Source organism: Pleurodeles waltl, chromosome 1_2 (genome assembly GCF_031143425.1).
Source record: "Pleurodeles waltl isolate 20211129_DDA chromosome 1_2, aPleWal1.hap1.20221129, whole genome shotgun sequence".
Lineage (NCBI taxonomy): Eukaryota > Metazoa > Chordata > Amphibia > Caudata > Salamandridae > Pleurodeles > Pleurodeles waltl.
The window spans coordinates 355,463,388-355,487,945 of NC_090437.1; the positions used below are offsets into that span (position 1 = coordinate 355,463,388).

Sequence of the window (24,558 nt, forward strand, 5' to 3'; positions counted from 1 at the left end):
CTTGTCATTACAACGGACGCCTCTCTGGAAAGATGGGGGGGCTTATCTACAGGACCTACAGGTCAGTAGAAAGTGGAAGAGCTCTCTTCAAAAATGTCACATCAATTTCTTAGAGCTAAGAGCAGTCTATATGGCTCTACAGGCTTTCCTCCCCAGAATAAAGCAGTCTGCCGCTCTCATAAGAACAGACAACACAACAACAATGCATTACCTGAACAAGCAGGGAGGGACAAGGTCTCTTCTATCTCGGAAATCCCAAAGTATTTGGAATTGGGCTATTTGAAATGGATTAACTTTAAAGGCAGAACACCTTCCAGGCAGACCAAAAAAACAGCAGACCCCCTCAGCAGACTAACATCCTCCTGTCACAAATGGGAATTGAATCAAATAGCCCTCGACCAGGTCTTCAGGGAATAGGGAAAACCCAACCTGGATCTCTTCGCGATGCCACAAAACAAAAAATGCTGCTTCTACGCAAGCTGGGATCACCATCCGGGATCGTGGGGGAATGCCTTTTCGATGGCATGGTGTGAAATATCTGCCTACGCTTTTCAACCCATTCCCCTGATTTCAAAAGTGCTCATAAAGATCAAGAGGGAAGTTTGCAGGCTGATCCTCATAGCCCCATATTGGCCTCGCCAACACTGGTTTGTTAAAAATCTGATCTGCATGTTTTACCATGCTTGGGAGCATTGGGAGGCATTGGTACCTAGAATGAGTTGAGGATAGAGTGTTGAATAAAAAATCCTCTTCTAGTGGCTCTGTATGCATGGTAACACATGTCCTTACAGTGGTGGAAATCCACAAATCTAAAAAAAAGGCCGGCCATTTCAAGACCCTGTGCCTCAGACCATACTTACAACAGATGTATCAATGATTGGTTGGGGAGCTCACCTAAACAATCAAAAACGTTAGAGGGCAATGGGATGTCAAACACAAACAGCTACACCTAAACAACTTGGAGTTATTAGCTGTTTTCTAGCACTCAAAGTTTTTCAACCTCTTCTCACACAGAAGAATGTTCTTATCAAAACAGACAACATGACAACCATGTATTATCTCATCAAACAGGGAGGGACACATTCATCCCAACTGTCCCTGCTAGCCCAGAAAATTTGGAAATGGGCAATCCACAACCAAGTACATCTATTAGCACAATATATTCCAGGGATAGACAATCAGTTGGCAGATATCCTCAGCAGAAATCACCAACAAACTCACGAATGGGAGATTCATCCTCAAGTACTTCAAAAATACTTTCAAAAGCAGGGAACACCAAACATAGATCTGTGTGCAACAAGCAAAAACACAAAATGCCAAAACTCCGCATCCAGACACCCACATACCTTATCCAAGGGCAATGCTATATGGATCGATTGGTCAGGGATATTTGCATACGCTTTTCCCCCTCTCCCACTCCTTCCATTTCTAGTCAGCAAGTTGCAGCAAACTTCACTCAACATGATACTCATAGCACCAACATGGGCACGTCAACTGTGGTACAGAACATTATTAGATCTGTCAGTAGTACCACACTCCAAACTCCCATCCAGACCAGATCTGTTGACACAAAACAGAGGTCAAATCAGGCCTCCAAATCCCAACACACACAATCTAGCAATTTGTCTCCCGAGGTCATAGAGTTTGGATATTTACAACTCCTTTCAGAATGTATGGAAGTTATTAAGCAAGCAAGAAAACCCACTACAAGACAGTGCTATGCAAACAAATGGAAAGGATTTGTATATTACTGTCAATCCAAAAATATAGACCCTCTTACAGCATCAATACAAGATATTGTATGTTATTTACTTTATTTACAAAAATCTAATTTAGCGTGCTGTTCAATAAAAATTCATCTTACTGCAATTTCAGCATATTTACAAAATATACAACATAGCTCTTTATTTAGAGTCCCTGTCATTAAAGCTTTCATAGAAGGTTTAAAACTCATCATTCCCCCCGAATACCACCAGTTCCTTCTTGGAATCTAAATATAGTGCTTACAAGACTTATGGGACCACCATTTGAGCCTATGCACTCGTGCCAAATTCAATTTCTAACATGGAAGGTTGCCTTCCTAGTGGCAATTACTTCTTTAAGAAGAGTAAGTGAAATCCAAGCCTTTACTCTTGAAGAACCTTTCTTCCAACTGCACAAACATAAGGTTGTACTAAGAACACATCAAACATTTCTACCAGAAGTTCTATCACCATTTCATATAAATCAAACAGTGGAACTGTCACATCTTCTTCCCATAGCCAGATTCTATGGCAGAAAGAGCTCTACATACATTAGACATCAAAACAGCTTTAATGTACTATTTAGACAGAGCTAAACCATTTAGAAAGCCTAAACAACTATTTGTAGCTTTCCAAAATCCACATACAGGCAATCCTATATCAAAACAAGGTTTAGCACGATGGATCGTAAGGTGCATCCAAACATGCCATATTAAAGCAAAAAGACAGCTTTTAGTTACTCCCAAAGCACATTCTACAAGGAAAACAGTTGCAACAATGGCTTTTTTAGGGAATATACCAGTGGCTGAAATATGTAAAGCAGCTACATGCTCAACACCACATACATTCACTAAACACTAATTTGTAGACGTATTATCATGACAACAAGCCACAGTAGGTCAAGCTGTTCTAAGAACATTATTTCAAACAACTTCAACTCCTACAGGCTGACCACCGCTAATTTATGGGAGGACATACTGCTTTGTAGTCTATGCACAGCATGTGTATCTGCAGCTACACATGCCATTGAACGGAAAATGGCACTTAAACCCAGTGTACATCTGTTCGTGGCATGTTCTGCTGCAGATTCACATGCACCCTCCCTCCTCCCCGGAAGCCTGTAGTCGTTTAAGTTACAAACATTTGTACATATGTAGATACATTTACATTTGCGAGGACATCTCTTACTTTATACCTATATACTCTCTCACTCCTTCCTTTACCCTCTGTGGGAAAACAATCTAACAATGGAGTCGATGCCCATGTGCAATAGAACTGAAGAGGAGGAATCACTCAATCCCGTGACTCGGAAAGACTTCTTCGAAGAAAAACAACTTGTCACACTCCGAGCCCAACACTAGATGGTGAACTAATGCACAGTATGTGAATCTGCAGCAGAACATGCCACGAACAGATGTACACCGGGTAAGTGACATTTTCCTTCACCCAGAAAGTTGAAGAATACTTTCAATAGCCAGAGCAGAAAGCACAAAGAAAACATACTCTCTGAAATAGAAAAGGTTTTGAACATGGTGTCAGAAGGAACAAGTAGATCCGCTATCATCACCACCAGAGGAGATATTGCCCTATCCCCTCCATCTGGCATCTTCAGGATTAGCTCACGCATCCATTATAGTGTACCTGGTGGCCATATCTCGGTTCAGACGTTCCCCCTGACATCTCCATCTTTATGGTCCTCTAGGTTAATAAAACAGTTTCTGAAAGGACTCTTTAGAGTTTTTCCACCAGTAAGACCTACTCTACCCTTCTAGCATCTCAATACCATTCTTTCCCAGCTCATGAAGCATCCATTTGAACCTATTCACAAAGCAGAATTGAAATACTTATCGTTGAAGGTTGCTCTCCTACTGGCTCTTACTTCTTCTAGACGTATCAGCAAGATTCACGCTCTTACCATCCAAGAGCCTTTCCTTCAATTTCAACACAACAGAGTAATCCTTCGCACAAACTCAAAATTTGTTCCCAAAGTACTACCGGACATTCACTTTAATGAACCTCTGATCCTGAAGACTTTGGGCCCGATGTATGAAAGCATTTTGCATTCGCAAAAACAGTGCGAATGCCCGTTTGCGAATGCAAAATGCCATTTCAGAATGTATGAAAGACATTCTGAACGCAATTTTAAGGAATCGCTAAAAAAGCGATTCCTTAAAATTGCGACCCTGTTTAGAGAGTCGCAAATTGCGACACTCTAAATAAGAAATCGCAAATAAGGAATCCTTATTTGCGATTCCTTAGCACTTGTATGAAGCAATTCCTAAATGCGATTTGGGCATTTAGGAATCGCTATTTACCACCAAGTTGAACTTGGTGGTAACCATGTGCAAATTTTTAAAATGCATTAAAAAAAAATTACATGTAAAGCACACATGCCCTTTTGTCATGTGTGCATCTTACATGGTGAAAAAAATAATTTTCGGGTGTAGCAGAGGGGGCCTTAGGCCCCCAGCACCCTGGAGCTTTGCATTTCCAAAATTGCGATTTCTAGTTAAGAAATTGCAATTTTGGAAATGCAAATAATTTGCAGATATGGGCCAACAGGCCCATAGGTGCGAATGGGGCTGGTATCGCAATTTGCGATTCGGTAATAGCATTTGCGATTTTTTTAGAAATCACTATTACAGATTCGCAAATGTGATACATGGCATTTTGCGAGTCGGAAATAGCGATTTCTTAAAAATCGCTATTTCCGAATCGCAAAAGGCCTTCATGATACATCTGGCCCTTTCTTTCTAAATCCGTCATCTCTAGCAGAAGGGGCGCTTCATTCCTTGGGCATCAAACAATGCATTGTTTTATTTAGAGAAAACCAAGCAATTTTGTAAGTCTAAACAGTTATTTGTCGCTTATGGTGCCTGTTAGAAATGGGGTCTCTAGATGGCAGTTGGTTTGCACCCTGTCCAAGTAGGGACCCTCACTCTAGTCAGGATAAGGGAGATACCTGCTCAGATAACCCCTGCTCACCCCCTTGGTAGCTTGGCACGAGCAGTCAGGCTTATCTCAGAAGCAATGTGTAAAGCATTTGCACATAACACATAGTAATAAGTGAAAACACTACAAATGGTCACCACACCAGTTTTAGAAAAATAGCCAATATTTATCTATATAAAACAAGACCAAATACGATAAGAATCCAACATACAGTAAGAAAAATATGAATTATGCAAGATTTTCTCAAAACTACAGTTCCTTGAAGTCGATAGCTCCCACCTGGGGCTATCACTGCGTCGTGATCAACAAAACCAACAGTTCAGGCCAGCCGCGGCGTTGTGGGCCAGCTACGGTGTCTGGAAGACCCACAAACAGTACCTTGGATTTGCAGGGCGTCGTGATCCTCGCGGTGAGCTCCGGAGGCGGCGTCACTGATGTTGCGGTGTCGGGTCCGGAGTTAGTGCAGGAGTCGTAGGGCCCTTGAGGTCACACGCGTTGCAGATCGAACTCCAGGCTGATGAAGTCAGGTGTGTCGGTGTGGATGGCGTCGGGGCTGCGGTGCGAAGTGGGACGATGTGACGTGCGGTGCCCACAGGTCACGGTGCAGGCAGCAGCTCGGTGACAGCAGCGTTGGTGAGACCAGGGCTGAGGTGTGAAGTGGGGCGGTGTGACGTGTGGTGTCCACAGGTCATGGTGCAGGCAGCGGCATCGTCGTTGCTGTAGTGCTGTTGTCAGTAGGCCCAAGCCAGCGGTGCTTCGTGACCCTCACAAGTGGTGTCCACAGGCCACGGTGCAGGCAGGGTGCTGGCGTCGGTGGACAGGGGCTGCAGCGTGGGACGGGACGGTGCTTCGTGTACCTCACGAGCGGTGTCCACAGGCCACAGTGCAGGCAGCGGCACTGGTGTCAACAGGAGCGGCGGCGTCAGGGATGCTCAGGCTGCGGTGTGAGCAGGCGATGCTGGTGTGCAGGGCCCACAGGTCGCGGTGCGAACATCGGCTCAGTGAAGTCGTCCGATTACGGCATCGGGGAGACCAGGGTCGCAGTGCGAAGCAGGGCAATGCGACTCTGTGTGGAGTCGGCAGGTCACAGTGCAGGCCAGCGGCGTCGTTGCAGTGGTTTCTCCTCTTGAACAGCACAAAACACAGTTCCCAGTGCTGCAGGTCGAGGAAACTGAAGTCTTTGGTGTCCCTGAGACTTCCAACCGGAGGCAAGCTCTACTCCAAGCCCTTGGAGAATTTTCTCAAGCAGGACACGCAGCAAAGTTCACCCTTTGCACTCTTTTCAGGCAGATGCAGCAACTGCAGGCCAGTCCAGCAAAGCAACACAGCAAAGGGACAGTACTCCTCCTTCAGCTCTTCACCGTTCCTCTTGATTCCAGAAAGATTCTAAAAGTCTGGGGTTTTGGGTCTGCTTATTATACCCAGTTCTGCTTTTGAAGTTTGCAAACTTCAAAGCAAAGTCTCAAGTGTTTGCAATATCCTTCCTTGGACAGGCCCTAGACACTCACCAGGGGGTCGGAGACAGCATTGTGTGAGGGCAGGCACAGTCCTTTCAGGTGGGAGTGACCACTCCTCCCCTCCAGCACAGATGGCTAATCAAGATATGCAGGCTACAACCCAGCCCCCTTTGTGTCACTGTCTAGAGGAGAGGTGTGGACAGCCAAACTGTCAAACAGACCCAGACAGGGATCCACAAACAGGCAGAGTCACAGAATGGATTAAGCAAGAAAATGCCTACTTTCTAAAACTGGCATTTTCAAACGCTCAATCTTAAAATCAACTTTACTAAAAGATGTATTTTTAAATTGTGAGCTCAGAGAACCCTATCTCCACATGTCCATCCGCTCCCAAAGGGAATCTACACTTTAATCTGATTTAAAGGTAGCCCCCATGTTAACCTATGAGAGGGACAGGCCTTGCAACAGTGAAAAACGAATTTAGCAGTATTTCACTGTCCGGACATATAAAAGACATTACTATGTCCTACCTTAACCATACACTGCACCCTGCCCTTGGGGCTACCTAGGGCCTACCTTAGGGGTGCCTTACATGTAAGAAAAGGGAAGGTTTAGGCCTGGCAAGTGGGTACACTTGCCAATTCGAAGTTAGTTTAAAACTGCACACACAGACACTGCAGTGGCAGGTCTGAGACATGATTACAGAGCTACTTATGTGGGTGGCACAACCAGTGCTGCAGGCCCACTAGTAGCATTTGATTTACAGGCCCTGGGCACCTCTAGTGCACTTTACTAGGGACTTACCAGTAAACCAAATATGCCAATCATGGATAAATCAATCAACAGTACAATTTCTATAGGGAGCAGTTGCACTTTAGCACTGATTAGCAGTGGTAAAGTGCACAGAGACCATAAACCAGCAAAAACAGACTTGAAAAAATAGGAGGAAGAAGGCAAAAAGTTTGGGGATAACCCTGCAAAAAGGGCCATTTCCAACAGTGCCCCACGAAAGGGCCAACCCCTATCGAAACCGGGCATAGCAAGATGGATAGTAACTGCTAAAGTTCTGTCCCTAGGAAGACCTTCACAAGCCTCAGTACAAGCCCATTCCACGAGATCAATCTCGACATTGACTGCATTGTTTGCTGGTGTACCCTTAACCCCTTCGCTGCCAGGCCTTTTCCCCTCCTGTGCCAAGCCTTTTTTTGGGCTATTTGGGGCAGTTCGCGCTTAGGCCCTCATATCTTCTTGTTCACATAAACTACCCACGGCAAATTTGCGTCCTTTTTTTTCCAACATCCTAGGGATTATAGAGGTACCCAGACTTTGTGGGTTCCCCTGAAGGAGACCAAGAAATTAGCCAAAATACAGTGAATATTTATTTATTTATTTTTTTAAAGGGAAAAAAGGGGTGCAGAATTAGAAAACCCAATTTTTCAATACAATTTTGACATTTCACTGGGACATAGCCCATTTTTACTATTTTGTGCTTTCAGTCTCCTTCCAGTTAGTGACCAAAATGGGTCAGAAACCAATGCAGGATCCCAGAACGCTAAACATTTCTGAAAATTCTGAATTCAGCAAGGGGTCAATTGTGTAGATCCTACAAGTGTTTCCTACAGAAATTGCCAGCTGAAATAAATAAATATTTAAATTAAGGTGAAAAAAACAGCCATTTTTCCTCCCCCTTTTACTCTAACTTTTTCCTGCGATGTCAGATTTTTGAAAGCAATATACTGTTATGTCAGCTGGACTCTTCTGGTTGCGGGGATATATAGGGCTTGTAGGCTCATCAAGAACCCTAGGTACCCAGAGCCAATAAATGAGCAATGGGTTTTTATTCTATAACGGGTATACAGCAATTCATTTGCTGAAATATAAAAAGTGAAAAATAGGTGTCAAGAAAAATTTGTATTTCCAAAATGGCCACAAGATAAGGTGTTGAGAAGCAGTGGTTATTTGCACATCTCTGAATTCCGGGGTGCCCATACTAGCATGTGAATTACAAGGCATTTCTCAAATAGACGTCTTTTTTACACACTGTCTTACATTTGGAAGGAAAAAATGTAGAGAAGGACAAGGGGCAAAAACACTTGTTTTGCTTTTCTGTGTTCCCCCCACGTCTCCCGATAAAAATGGTACCTCACTTGCGTGGATACGCCTAGCACCCGCGACAGGAAATGCCCCAAAACACGTGGACAAATCACATTTTCACAAAGAAAACAGAGCTGTTTTTTGCAAAGTGCCTAGCTATGGATTTTGGCCTCTAGCTCAGCCGGCACCTAGGGAAACCTTGCAAACCTGCGCAGTTGTGAAAACTAGGCACTTAGGGGAATCCAAGATGGGGTGACTTGAGGGGCTCTGACCAGGTTCTGTTACCCAGAATCCTTTGCAAACCTCGACATTTGGCCAAAAAAACAAGTTTCCCTCTCATTTCGGTGACAAAGTTCTGGAATCTGAGAGGAGCCACAAATTTCCTTCCACCCAGCGTTCCCCAAAGTCTCCCGATAAAAATGGTACCTCACTTGTGGGGGTGGGCCAGGTGCCAGCAACAGAAAAAGGCCAAAAACTTGTAGAGATTGAGGGGATAGCACAGCGAGTTGATAAGCACATATTTTTCTTTTATACATCTTTTAGGCTGACTCTGCTTTGGTATCATTTTACTTGGGGGACTGAGGGGAACACTGGGTGGTAGGAAATTTGTGCAGCAGCGGTGATCCTACAAAGAAAACTGAGGAAAATATGATTTTTTTTACTGCATATTTTGAGGTTTGCCGAGGAGTCTGGGTAAGAAAATGTTGGGGGATCTAGGCAAGCCACACCTCCTTGGACTCCTTGGGGTGCCTATTTTTAAAACATGTCTGGGTTTGGTAGATTTCCCTAAATGAAGGCTGCACCCGGGACCAAAACCATAGGTGCCCCGCCCCCTCCCAAACTCAGGTAATTTTGCAATAGATCATTTTGGTGTGTCCACATACTTAAGTGATGTTCCAAACACTAAAATTGTGAAAAGAAACGCACTTAGGTTAAAAGACCCCTCACCCACCAACTAAGTTGGTGGCATGCTTCATCATCGGGGTCCCACCAGAGGCACCTAGCGTGTCAAAGTTGTGCTGCGACGCCTGGTTACAGCAGAGCAGGTTTTGTCATTTTTACCACACATACTGGTTGGATTTGGCACGAGGGTGAGTGATGGTTCAGTGGATCAAATTTTATTAACAAGAGATTTTACAAAAATGAAATGCACTGTTAATAACTGAAAGGCCAAAAAACAGAACCAATGACTCCCAGCTCGTGAGCTGGAAAGCCACGGCAAGGCACCAACCGCTTTACAGTCCATTCACACACCTTTCATACATGACATGCACAAGACAATTCACTCCGCCAGCCACGGGCCCTGCACATTACAACACTCGCATCGACAGACAGCGCCACTCAAGGGCCCATCACTTACATACGCCCACATGCCTGATACAGCAATCACAGCAGCTGATGGGAGTGTGTGGACTGATGTTTCGCTGGCAGTGTGTTGCAGTAGCTGTAGCCAGCAGCAAGTCAATATGTACACCCTCAGCCAAGCGGCACTCCACACACAATGTTATCATTTTTTTTTTTTTAAACAAAGAAACCACTAACTAATTAGAAATAATTACAAAACTACAAACACAAAAGCTCTAACTAAGTACATGACAGAAATGCCAACCATGAAACTGAACACATGAAAATACAAAACAGGCAGTTTACACTCATGGTTGTTCCCAGTAATTCTTCTGGGTGTTAGAATTCTTAAAACAACCACCCACACACAGCCCAGGCTTTGAAGGACAATCTGGGCAGTACTTTCGAGTCTCCCTCCGGATACCTCTTCGAAAACACACTCTACATTTCTTAGCTGGAAAGTCTTTTTTGGGTGTGGGAGGAATGTGCTGAGCAAAGTGGCGATCTTTCAATCTAGCCACATCCTCCACCACTGCTTCTCTAGGAACTCTGGCCTAATCCACCACAATAAGGCTCTCTATCACTGACTCCTGAAATTTCACAAATGTCATCTTTGACTCTGGAGACCTATCCTTAAAGACAATAAAAGCATTAAAAGTTGCTAAGTGGAAGAGGTGAATTGCTAACTTCTTATACCAAATGTAAGACTTACGAATAGCAGTATAAGGTTCCAACCTTTGATTAATTCTATCTACACCTCCCATGTGCTTATTATAATCTAAAATGCACACAGGTTTGCGCACTTCAGCAACCTGCCCCCAAACAGTCGCAGGGGAAGTACTCTCATCATGGATGGTACTTAGCATGTAGACATCCCTTCTGTATGAAAATTTCAAAGCTAGCAGCTCATCATTCCGCAAGGTACTGCACTGTCCCCTCAAGTTTTTTTTTTACAGACAAACTCCCTTGGATAGCCTTTCCGGTTGCAACGAATTGTGCCTGACAGTGTCCACTCTAAACAATTCCTTGAACAACTGCACTCCAGTGTAGAAGTTATCTACATACAAATGGTGACCTTTGTTGAACAGTCGTCTACCAAGTTCCCACACAATTTTCTCAGCAACTCCAAATGTGGGAGGACAACCAAGGGGGTCAATACTGGAATCCCTGCCAGTGTAGACACAGAAAGTATACACATATCCTGTACTACTTTCAGACAGCATATACAATTTAGTTCCATATCGTGCTCTTTTGCTAGGAATGTACTGCCTAAAAACCAAACGACCCTTAAAGAGGACCAAAGACTCGTCCACAGCTATTTCTTTGCCTGGAACATAGATCTCTGAAAACTGATCTAGAAAATGATCAAGGACAGGCCTAATCTTAAAAAGACGGTCAGAATCAGGTTGATCTCGTGGCAAGGCTAATGCATTGTCAATAAAATGCAGCATCCTAAGAAGCAAATACCGATTACGACTCATGGTTGCAGGAAATATAGCTGTTGCCATCAAGGGACTAGTAGACCAATAAGAAGCCAGTGACGGCTTCCTTATCAACCCCATCAAGAGTCAAACCCAAAAAATCCTTTTCATCTCCTCCAAATTTGTGGGAATCCACTGGGTAGCTCTAGAGTGTGGCCTAATTCTAGGTTTGGAGCGTTGTCCCTCAAATACTGCTCCGCATACAAATTAGTCTGCTCAACAATCTCTTCCAAAAACACATCATCCACAAATAATTTAAAGAAATTGACAGGCAAAAAGTTCTCTGTATTGACTCTACACCCCGGGAGACCAGTAAAGGCAGGCAGATCTCGCTGCTCCATGTTTGGGCCAACCCAGGGTTCAGGTCTTCTAACGGGAAACCTTTCAGCCCCAGGTTGCTGCACTAATGGCACATCAGTGTCCTCCTCTAAAACAGGCCCTTCATCTGCACTGAGTGTGGCTTCCTCATCAGAAGATTCCTCTCCAACAGAAACTTCACTGCCAGAATCTCACTTCCTCCTCTGCCCCAGATGCAGAGTCCATCTCATAATCATGATCAGACAATGACTCAAAAAGCATACCAACCACCTGCTGAGCGGTCATCTTGCGGCTAGCTATGATCTTTCCTACGAAAATTAACTGGACAAATGCACCACCAACAACCAGCACTGTGTAAGTTAAGTAATAAAGTGTAGCTTTATTAGTAAGAGTTATAAACTCAAAAACTATACTGCTCACTTGCCTGAAAAAGCTTGAATCACCAGCAACTACTCTGCACAGACATAGCAATCACCAATGATATACCACTAAAAAGAAAGAAAGAAAAGCAAATTAGAAATAAGACAACACAATTATCATTGTGCACAAATCTAAGGACAATTTCACACAAACCTGCATTTAGTACACCACCTACAAACATGTCATTCATGCATGGCAACAATACTCCTTTGGAGTAAATTGTTTTTACTTACCTAAAACATGCAACTATGCAAACCGCAGGTCAACCACCGCCAAAACCGCAAGGAGCCACAGCAAAGAAAGCAAAAGCTTTGAACTAGAACAAAAAGGAGGACTTTTTTTTTAATCACAAATGCAAATACTTTGTCAGTTGACGAACATCCCACTATCAAGCATTTAGAAATTGGTGTCTAAGTGGATTCTGCCATAGGGGCAGATTGGCCTTCTAAAAAATAGGCCTATCTGCCCCAAGGAGTGCAGAAAATACCTTTAGTAGTGTGTCCCCACGGGGAGCGACCCTTGCCCAAGGGGCCACCCCCCAAACAAAACAAAAAAAACACACACACTATCCCTGGTGTCCAAGTGGCTTCTGCCCCCCTTGGGGACAATGGGCCTAAAAAATAAAATAGGCCCATCTGCCCCCAAGGGGGGCAGAAATGGCCTTGGTACACGTGCCCCCAAAAGGGGACGACCCTTGCCCAAGGGGCCACCCCCATCCACTAATACACACTATCCCTTGTGTCTAAGTGGCGTCTGCCCCCCTTGGGGGCAGATAGGCCTAAAAAAAATAGGCCCATCTGCTCCCAAGGGGGGTAGAAATGGCCAACAGTTCAATGCCCCTCTCCCCCCCCCCCCACATAAACAAACATATTTTAAAAATCCCTGGTGTTCTAGTGGTTTCTGCCCCCCTTGGGGGCAGATCAGTCTAGAAATAATAGGCCGATCTGTACCCAAGGGGGGCACAAATGGCCTTGGTACACGTGCCCCCAAAGGGGGGCCACCCTTGCCCAAGGGGCCACCCCCTCCACTAACACACACACACACTATCCCTGGTGTCTAAGTGGCTTCTGCCCCCCTTGGGGGCAGATGGGCCTAAAGAAAATAGGCCCGTCTGCCTCCAAGGGGGGACAGAAATGGCCAACAGTTCAGTGGCACCCTTGGGGGGGGAGGGGTGGCGCCCCTTGCCCAAGGGGACACCCCCCACAAAAATAAACATATTAAAAAAATACCTGGCGTTCTAGTGGTTTCTGCCAGATCAGCCTAAAAATATGGGCAGAAAAGGCCACAACAAACATGCCCCCCAAATGGGAGCGACCCTTGCCCAAGGGGCCGCTCCCCAACACAAAACACAGCATAAATAAAGAAAAAAAGAAAATCCCTGGCGTCTAGTGGTTTCTGCCCCCCATTGGAGGCAGATCAGCCTACAAATATTAGGCTGATCTGCCCCCAAGGGGGCAGAAATGGCCACACAAACATGCCCCCCCCCAAGTGGGAGCGAACCTTGCCCAGGGGGCCGCTCTCCAACACAAAACATTGCCACAATAAACAAAAAAATAAATCCCTGGTGTCTAGTGGGCATTCCTGCTGCCCGATCGGAATGCTCAGAGACACTGGGGGAAAGGATGCCCTTTGGCTTACAGAATGCCCCTGCCACCTTCCAAAGGTTGGTGAATCAAGTCCTTGCTGGCTTGGAGTACTTTAGTGCAGCTTATCTTGATGATATTGCTGTCTTTAGCTCCAGCTGGCAGGATCACCTGGTCCACCTAAAGAAGGTTTTGCAGGCCCTGCAAGCAGCAGGCCTCTCTATCAAGGCTAATATAAAATACAAGAGGCACTCATTATAACATGAAAAATAATAGTACTCATGAGTCAGTATACATAGGCAATGCTTTGTCATATATTTCTGAAAATTAATAGGATTATTTCCAACATAATCCCCAATTACAGTATCACTGTCCAAATCCAAATAGTAGAATTAATTGATCTGTTGTTCCAAGTTTGCTATGATCCAAAGTCCAAGTCCAGATTTCTCTAATCAAAGTTCAGTCATATTCTTCAAAAGATGATATAGCTTATTATATAAACTTTAGCAGCCGCATCCAAATTGATAGCCAGTCCAGATTTTCTCAAATCAAGGTTCAATCATATTCTTCAAAGGATGATATAGCTTATTATTTAAATTTTAGCAGCCGCATCCAAATTGATAGCCAACACATGTTTCGTCCGGGAGTTTCCCAATGACTTCATCAGGGCTGTAAATTATATAGGTACCTATTATTATGTGTATCCATATTTCCTAATTAAAAAGGAGACCTCCACCAGTGTATGGACATGAGAAAATGTAAAAAAGGGGTGAAGAAAATATATGAAAGGAATATAAAAATTAATGGAAAAGTTGTGAAATAAAATGTGAACACAATGGTGGGATGCAGACATATGTTAGTTCTCAGTGCACCTTAATTCCCAAAATGTGAGAATATCATACCCTCAGGTATCAAACATCATATATTATTATTAGATACTATGTCACCCATTCTTGAGTGAAAGGTGAACATGGTGTTAGGATATAAGAATTAGTGAATAAGTATCAAAAAAATGAAACTTACTTAAATCGCTCTTATTTACTGAATATGAGCTGACCCCGTACCCTAGTGATGTCCCTTGCTACTAAAAAACACGTGCAAATGAGCCATGCTCTTACATAAACATATATGTAGATGCGTCCTATATCATAAGTATTCCTTACAAGCGAATCCCAGAATAATTCTGTTAAGCAACTTATCTGCTATGTAAAAAAAATTAAATATAACGATCAAACACGTCCAACCAAACCAATATCAAGAAACAAATCAGAACCATAGTGAACCCTAAAATCCCATCTTTATCTAATCAGAGTTCTTATCAAAATTAACATGCCCTATTAAATTCCTCCAATATAAATAAAATAGGCCAAGTATATCGTAATCATATCTCTCTCCTAAGTCCCTTTTTAAAAAAAAGCATTACTACTATGTCCTATCCTAAAATCTTGAATAAACTTATACCTAAAGCATGTAGCTTACCTGATATCAGTTATATCAATCCACCTTCCAATGAGTCAAAACGTGAAGGGCGAGTACGCGTGTGTATCGATGAAGTATCAAAACTCGAGTGTTCATGTCTGGGTCCCTTATATGAGACCACAGACGAAATCTCGCGCTACTGATGAAATAAAAATAAAAGAAGGACCAAGAGTTATGGCGGCCATCTTTAGAGTGAATCACATCTTCCGAACCGAAATGTAAAAAGTAACCATAAAGAAAGGACTACAATATTGGCGGCCATCTTGGAGGGATAAAGTATCAAAACTCGAGTGTTCATGTCTGGGTCCCTAATATGAGACCACAGACTAAATCTCGCACTACTGATGAAATAAAAATATAAAAATAAAAGAAAGACCAAGAGTTATGGCGGCCATCTTTAGAATGAATCACATCTTCCAAACCGAAATGTAAAAAGTAACCTTAAAGAAAGGACTACAATACTGGCGGCCATCTTGGAGGGAGTCTCACAAAGACCTATAACAATGGTCAAAAAAAGAGAGGAACTACCTTATATACCGACTATCTTCAAATGATTATATCTCCAATAGTAAACTATTAAATAAAGACCTGGAGAGAGCTTTGTAATATATACCCTAATAGGAGTGCTCATATTAAAATGAGATGTCGTAAATAAAATTCAAATACCAACCGAAATTAGAATTTTATGTGTTATTAGCAATGAGTGTAAAACAACAAACCATCTACAGTGAAGATTAGTAAAGAGTTTTAAAGAAAATCAGTAATATATAAGGAAAGTGCAGTCAATATATTAGTAATATTTGAATAATATATCCCCAGAGATTATATATCTAAACTTCATTATGTAATTGGTTGCAGAGGTTGTTACATTGCATCATTTCGTTAATAAGCCTACCAAATACAAAGCATGGATCACAAAATTGGATGTACACTACTTTCACAGAAAATCAAATTTCATCGCCAGTACGTGCTATCATTGAACAGTAGATACATTAGCTAAGCCTGATTACATTTCACATTAGACCAGAATCTCAATATACCCAAATGATGTCAGTTTACAAGATTTATATGAACTTATATTAATGACAAAATTTAGTCAAATATCATATTAACAATATTGAGCTAACTTACCACTGCTGAATACTGTTAAGATGTAAAATATGTTTTCCCTAGTCACCAAGAAAGTATTCAAGTTCCCTACCCGTATTTAAACCTGTCTCAACTGCCTTCAATCGTAATATCCACATGGCCTCTTTCCTCCTTAGTATCAACTCTCTATTACCTCCTCTAGGATCAATTCCTACATGCTCAATACCAAAAAACTCAAACGATTTGTAAGGTCCTTGAACTTCACATGATATTATATGTGCTACTAAAGGATATCTACAATCCTCACGTGCAAGTGCCCTGGCATGCTCACCTATCCTAGCCCTTAGTGGACGAATTGTACTCCCCACATAGTACCGGTTACATTTACAAAGCACCATGTATATCACAAACGGGGTACCACAGTTAATATGTGTTGTGATCCTAAAGGTCTTTCCCAAATTATTACTAAATTCTATCCTTTTACAGCTTGCCCATTTACATAATCCACAATGCCCACAGTTCCGAAAGCCTATTGTGTGGCTGGACAGCCAGTTCCCCTTATTGAGATCTAGGGGATAACTCGGACTTAAGATCCCTCTCAAGCTTTTACCTCTACAAAATGTAATTTCCGGTTTAGCACCGACAATACCCTTTAAGGATTCGTCCTGCAACAGAATATGCCAATGTCTAAATACAAGCTTACGTAATGTTTTTGAATTCTGTGTGTAGTCTGTTATTAATCTAACTTTTCCTTGCTCTATTTGGTTGTCATGTACCCTAGGCTTCAATGTATATTCCCTTTGGATTTTTTTAACTCTCTGTTTTGATTTACTAATAAGCTGCTTGTGGTATCCCCTTTGTTCAAAGCGCTTACACATATCTTCAATGCATGTCTCAAACTCTTCGTCCTTACTACAATTGCGCCTAGCTCTGACCATTTCACCATATTGTATCGCAGAAATCTGATGGTAAGGGTGGGCACTTGCTGCATGTAAGATAGAATTACAGGCAGTGGACTTCCTGTACAACCTGCTTTGAATACTATTGTGTTCAATATATAGTTGTACATCCAAAAAGTCAATGCTAGTATTGCTGTGCTGGTAAGTAAATTGAACATTCATATCATTTGCATTAAGGTATTTGCAAAATTCAGTAAGTTGTTCCACACCTCCTGTCCAAATCATAAGACAATCGTCGATATAACGACCCCAGTACAATATGTCCGAGTGCCACTTGGCGGCCTCTGGGCCCCAGACCCACCTCTCCTCAAACCAACCCATAAATAGGTTCGCGTAAGAGGGGGAGAATCTGGAGCCCATTGCCACACCTTGTTTCTGTCTGTACCAGTCTCTCTTGAACAGAAAAAAGATGTTATTCAAAATTAACTCTATCATATCTAGCATCATTCTTGTTTGTTGCCACAACGTGATCGATTTTCTATTAAGAAATGCCTCAACGGCCTTCAACCCTAAATAATGTTTTACACACGTGTATAAAGCAACCACATCTAAGGTGACCAGTGTCATGTTAGTATCCCATTCAAAATCACTTAGAATACTCAGGATGTGTGTAGTATTCTTAATGAATGATGGTAAATTTTTGACCATGGGTTGGAGGAAAAAATCTACAAATTCAGATATTTTTTCTGTAGGTCCTGAGATTCCCAGAATAATAGGTCTTCCTGGGGGGAATGGTAATGCTTTATGTATTTTCGGTAAAGTGTAAATACATGGATGTCTCGGCCGGGCATTCAACAAATATTGGTATTCATCTTTATCCAGTGATTTCGATTCGTACCAATCCTTCAATTTCTTCTGTATACAGTTGATCAATCCCGGAATTGGGTTATATGTAAGTTTCTCTATCAAGGCATCTAAATGTCAGATAGGGCAGGGTACTGTGGTTTACTTGGGACACTTTGTAGTTGGAGGCCAAGTTCAGCCACTCCAACCCAAGATCCAGACTGTTTTGGTAGCTCCAAAAACCCAGACTCAAGTCAGGGCATTCTTTGGCTTGACTGGTTACTATAGGAGGTTTGTGAAGGATTATGGATCAACGGTGGCCCCCCCCCACAGAACTTACCTCCAAGAAAGGGAACAGGACCGTGGACTGTCAAAAGGCCTTTCATACCCTGAAGCAAGCAATGCTTAAAAGCTTCTTACTTGAAAATATCTTGCATCCAGAAGGTTGAAAGCAATGTTTGGAAGTTCTAAAAGATGTGGTAAAAGTTTCAGAGAAATTAGTGCATGATTACACTTGATGGTCTTGAGTACGTATTCAAACTTTATGAAACACAAAAAGTGGCTATGCAAATGGTTCGCACTTCCTGTGTGTATATGAAGTAAGAGATCCAAAATTCATTAGTTCGTTGGTAGTCCTTAAGAGGGTGCCAAACTGGTATTACACCCAACCACCCCGGTTGTAGTCTTGTCAATTGAAGGCCAATCAACAAATAATAGTACAGTGTTCAAATTGCCACGGCACACCCAATTTGTTCCTTTAGTCCGTTCAGAAATGATGACTCTTAAATAGTTACACTTCACCGTTCTGGTTTGTTTCCTGTGTTGTGGGTGAAAGTGCAATGCCTCCATTTCACATTCATCCACCATGCAGGAAACAAACTCTCAAACGCAACTTATCATGGTCGCATATACTTCTTGATTCACATCTCTTTTTGGACAATTCCACAACAAGCTTACTGTGTATATTATATATATGAAACTCTGCAGCACATTGGATATCATGGGAGACATATATTCCTTGCCTTGAGAAAGTCAATTTGACAAAACACTTGTCGGCTGTTATTTCATGGGATTATCTGTTCTTTGTACATTCTCTTGAATCTTGGAAGAATAAAAAATTCCGGAACGGTGAAGTGTAACTACTTAAGACTCATCCTTTCTGAATGGACTACAGGAACAAATGGGGTGTGCCGTGGCAATTTGAACATTGTACATATTCAAACTTACTGGCAGGAATGTTTGTCCCACGTAAGTTCACTAAACGGTGTATCGTTTCCACTTGAGCCTTTGATGGTTTTTCTGGGTGACCCGGGAGAGAACTCCGTATACTTCACTCATACTCATTTAGGAAAACTAATTACTCAACTCTTAGCTGCATTGATGCTGGCCCAAGTGTTAGTTACACTCTAATCCTACGGTTGATTAATGGTGGAGTACGATTTGGACTACTTATGCGATAGAGAAGCTTTTGGCAGCCATCCATGTTTGAGTTTAATAATTTGACAAAACTTGGCTCCCAGTCGTTATGTTTAGGACAAAATCACAGACGCATAGAGGAAAAACGGGAACAATGTCTGAATTGATGTGGTTCTCACAAATTTATGAAATGTCCTCCACTGAAGAGTCTGCTGACGAAGCTATCTCAACTTGTCTGTATGAATGTCTACACTGGCTATATTACATATGTTTCTTCCAGTTATGATAAGTCTGCATGTTGATGAAGATATCATTGCTATTCTTGTTTTTATGTTACGATAATGAATTAATACTACTGCCCTCTTGTATGTTGAAAATTAGGTATGACTCTATTACTGTATATGTTCTATAATCCCCTAACAGGGTTATTAAAAATTATTTTGCAAAACTCTTCGCCTGCATATTAGTACAAGTTCTTTGGCTGCTATTGCAGCCTAGTTGTAAACTAAATTATGCATGCATTTGTAGCATATGTTTTTCTTTTCTTGATAACTACAGGCCAAACTTAGGTATTGGTCAGTATTAAAGTCTAGGTTTAAACATAACCATACCAGATACTGGATAAGTTTACTGAATCTGGCAGTTACTGAACACAGCCACCTCTCAATTGCAACGCTCCTGGGCTCATATCACAAATAGTTGTATTTTATGCTACTTTTTCTGTTGCACCTTTGCGATTATGTTTGTAAGTCATGCCCATTTGGCTTTAAATATCATCTGATGCACATCTGGTTTCCTGGAGTGCTTCCTTTGACTGTGTTGTTTTTGCATTGAAAATAAACTAAATAAACACATGACTCCTGGGTGCTGTCTTGTATAGTAAGAACACAAAGGGAAATATGTATTTTTGACACAAACCTCTAACACTAGTTTTATGTTCCTTATTAGGTGATTGAGTTGGATCTTGGCACTGTGGTTCCTTGCTGCAGTGGCCCTAAAAGGCCGCAGGACAAAGTAGCAGTTTCTGACATGAAGAAGGACTTCGAGAGCTGTTTAGGTGCCAAGGTGAAAGACCATATCTTACATTGCTTCCAAAAAGTTGACATTCAAGCTGAGTAAATGAAAACTTTGATCTCTGTAGAAGTGCAAGGCTATTGGTCTGTTTTGCCTACGCTGGGTAAAGCCAAATGTAACATGTTTCAAATCATTGCTTTATTGTTTGTTTAGTATGTTAAATTCGAATCCCATACACCCCCTGCATATTTTTATTGTTACGCTCTGGTCAAGACTCTAAATGTCATTTTCTCTCTTAATGTTTTTCTCCTAATCAAGAGGTTTTAGGTATACTGTGAAACAATTGAACAGAAACTGTTAGAGGCACTCTTTCAGGAGTGCGTAAATCTGAACTTGAAGGTGTGAGACAATCTGTATTCTGTTTAACGTTTTTATGGATTCATTCTCCTTTTTGGTTAGGGTTGTGTTATGTGTAAATGGTATAATTTCAACGTATGATGATCAGCAAGTTGCCACAAATGTGTAAATTCCTGTTTCACAAGAGAGGTCTATTTTGGCAATTAAAAAAATCTCCAGTATCTAGGTTTATTTAACACAGCCTTCATTTAAAGTTCCACATAGCAAATGTTTTATTTATTACAATAATTTAAATTGGTTAAATATGTGGACTTTGGTTGAATTCAGATATTTCAGGTAGGCCCACAGGAAAGTGAGGCTGAAATGTGAGACTGTACTAAGTGAGATGGGATGACATTAGGTTGAGTACTATATTAATATGCATATACAAACACCTGTATTAGATTAACAGTTTAATTCAGAGTTATTTTTTTGCCTGCTCGTAAAGGTTCCTTGTAGCCATTTTGCAGCTTGAAGTACCCTCTTGGCACCAGTAGGGACATTGTCTTGTGACCCTTTCACGTATAATTTGGAAAAGCTTGTGCCACTGTTTTATCTATGCTGTCACCCCAGGAAGTATTTTTGTAGCAACTAGAAAAAGATCTTGAGACCTGTTTTATAACAGATTGTTTTCGGGGTGGAGGGGAAGTTATTTAATGAGTAGTTCGATGATTTTGATTTTTAATTACTGTTCATTTTTTTAGAAACCGGTCTTTCAGTTACTAACATCTCCATTTGCTCCATATACTATTTTGTTTTTTCTAAATCTCAGTGTTTGATTTTCCCCAAAATCATTATGAGCGTAGGCAGAAACAATGTTACAGGCAATGAGAAATTTAAAGTCTCGGCAACTGGATTCATAATACAGTTACATGTAATAGGACAGATACTGCAAACCATCCGTAAAGATATGGTGAATTCTTCAAGATTAACACTCCAGTAAATTCAAGGGACCTAAAAAGATTTTGTGAAGGAATTTCAGTACTCTTGTCTGTCTGACTCCTGAAATGGCTGGAAAGATAGACAGTAAGACGTGTCACATTAGACTGATATCTGCTTTGGGAGAATGGACGCTAGGCTGCCCAAGTAGGGTTGCAGCCCCTTTGACTCCATGGGTCCCACCCACCTCCTTTCAGCAATATGGAACTAGCATGGCATGCTCTGTCCTCGACGTTTATGTTGAGTTGACTGTGGCTGGCAGCTTGTACCAAGCAAGTCCCCTCCCTCCAATCTTCTTACCCCCTTGCGTTTCAGATAACGGCATCCAGATATTTACATCATCCAGATTCACAAACCGTCCCTAGAGTGAAATGCTGAGGGGAAAGAGTGGACATCTCTGAGTAGCTTTTATTGGATAAAACTGAAATGAGCAGGACCGCATGGCAGGCGGTGAGTGACAAGCAGAGCAGGAGGATGAAGGAGGGAACTCCCATTATTGTGGCCCAGCAATGGAGATACTTTTCATGTGAGTAGTTGCATGGCCACAATGACTGTTATTTTTTATTTTTTATTTTTTTATATAGAAAGTGGTTAGAAGACACGCTGTCATACGCTGACTCAGACACTAAGGTCTTCCTGTTCGGGAGAGGGTCTGCAAAGTGGTGATTCTGTTGAATGCCCTCTGATTATCAGCCTTCCAGCATTGTTTAAGCCTGCCATTGGAAGCTAGCTCAATAAAAAATAATAATATATATATATATATATATATATATATATATATATATATATATATATATATTTTTGTTCCCTGGGTGCTGAATTGAGACAAGCATGAAGCCTGGATCAAATATACGAAATAGATGCAGTTGCCACCCAAGCCCACTATGTCTCACAGATGCCAGTTACAGGATATGCATTATAAGAGGCTCAAGACAAGAGGCTTGAAAGCTGCCAAACGACAATAGGGAGTTGTGCCAAAATCAGCCTCAAGCTTTTTTTTTTTTTTTTTTTTTTTTTTTTTTACCTCCCAGCGAGATGCCTGGGGACAGAGAGAAGGGGTGCCTCCCACAACTGCTACATCTGTTTCTACTGCTCCAACCCCTCCCCCCTTTTTTTTTTTTTTTTTTACAGCTGTAGATAGTGATGTTCACTTCTCAGTGTGAAAGGAGGTTAAGGGTGACACTTGCGAGTTAAGATACTGTGAAGCAGAATGTGATTGACGCTAATACGGCTTTTGGATTAGAAGACCCAGGTGTTGCAGAGACTGCTCAAGTTTTGTCTAAAGATCAGTCCTTTGGGAGTTGCACAGCACTAAGCAGGGACTCAAAAGTTGATAATCGTATGCACTTAAGGATCCCTGAAACCCGGATGGACAATATCTTGTATACAGGCGGGCAAGGCAAGCTGTCTGACATCCTTAACCTGCAGGATTTAATTTGACCATTTCCTGGGAATGTCCCGTAGGGCAAAGCTGGGGAGGATTGCCTGGACAATTACATTAAAATTGATATTTCCCCAGGGCTAGAGAGTGAGGCTTGATTCCAGACATTCAAGTAATATCAAGTAGGGTAGGCAAGGAGCCGCACGGTTAACAGGGCAGACTGAGTCCAGCATAAGAATTCAAGCCATGAGGGCTATTCAACTGCAACCGGGAGAATCCGTATTTTCTGACTTTTGTGGTGGGAGCTCAGAAATAGCTCTTTAAAGTACTCGCTCAATGAGGTGCCTAGGGAAATTAAAAGTATGATGCCGTAAAAGACCGATTTGGCGACTGAGATTGAACAGCATCTGGGCAATATAGAAAAGCAAATGGTAAAATTCACATATCACTTTGAAGAACTGGATTAGTGGGTTTTGCATTGCGAAGATAAATTAGAGGTAGCCTCCTCATGGAAAAAGACATCAGGCACTTTCACGAAATTTAGGAGCAGCTGGAAAATCATTCCAGGTGACCTTACATGCAGATTGTGGGTGTACCGGAAAGAAAAGAGGATAGTATTGGTCAGATTTACTTTGTTCAGTGCTTGATTAGATCTTATGTCCTCCAATAATTTACTCAGGATGTGACTATAATGCTGGCCCATAGGGTGCCATCACATATTTTACCTGATGCTAAGCACTCCGGTACTGTGTTGATTAACTCTGCAGTCTATAGGGTTAATGAAAAGGTTTTGGCTAAAACTGTTCAAGTGAAGTTGTTTCAGCCACTGGTGCTCATGTTTCTGTGGTTTGAATTCCAGTGTTGAAAGTGCTGTTTAAAAGTAGTTTCCATCTTATTTCCCAGGTAGCAGAAGCCTAGATTTTTTTGACTGATATAAAACTGTGGGGTGGGGTGGGGGCTTAAACTGCCTCTGAGGAATTAGTACAGGCAGTGTTTGCATATTGAATAGTAATGTGATGGGGCAGATATCTTTCACTTGCACTGATTTAGGTTTGGTTAGAGATTGAGTATAATTGGTTGGATGGAGGAAGTAAAGAAGTGAAACGGGAGGATGGGGGAGGTGTAGGTTTGGGAGCTGGAGGGTAGCATCCGCCTGCCATGATGATTACCTGCGAGCTAGGGAGAGATGCCTGGGATGGGGAGGCAGGGTGGGAATCCCACTGCAGTTTTGTGGGATTCTTGGAGGGGATGGGTTGCAGAAGGGAGGGGTGTTTCAGTTGTGTTAATTTAATGTTAACTGATTTAGTAATAGGAAGGGGAAAAAAGATGGAATCTTGGATAAAAAGCCATAAGCCAACAGTAGTCTTTTTTTTTTTTTCAGGAAAACCACGTTCTTCTTAATAGGCTGATAAAGTTTATTTTTAAGATGTGGGTGGGTTTTAAATGCTTCTCCCTGGGGATGCTGCACTTACAGCTGTGGCAAAGTATATTAATAAAAGGGCCAAAGTTAAGATCAATGTTTGATATCCGGATAGAGAACAGTGGTGGTGTTGGGTGAATACTAAATTCAATATTCACTACTGTTAATGTTAGTTTATATGCCACAATAGTAGGCTCTTTGAATTATTACCTATGATTGACAAAGAAATAAATAATTTTGGGGTGGACATTTTAGCTTTTTACAAAAACTGAATATAGACACCACAATGGG

The 24,558-nt window shown here is 41.9% G+C and overlaps 1 protein-coding gene across 3 annotated transcripts in view; it reads left to right on the top strand.

The window, feature by feature from the left end:
- ACO1 (aconitase 1) overlaps positions 1-24,558 on the top strand; it is a 616,249-nt gene that overhangs the window by 186,366 nt on the left and 405,325 nt on the right. For all 3 annotated transcript variants that reach the window (XM_069239660.1, XM_069239672.1, XM_069239665.1), the window contains exon 10: positions 20,066-20,182. In XM_069239660.1, coding sequence (XP_069095761.1) covers positions 20,066-20,182 — 117 coding nt within the window. The remainder of the gene's footprint in view (positions 1-20,065; positions 20,183-24,558) is intronic.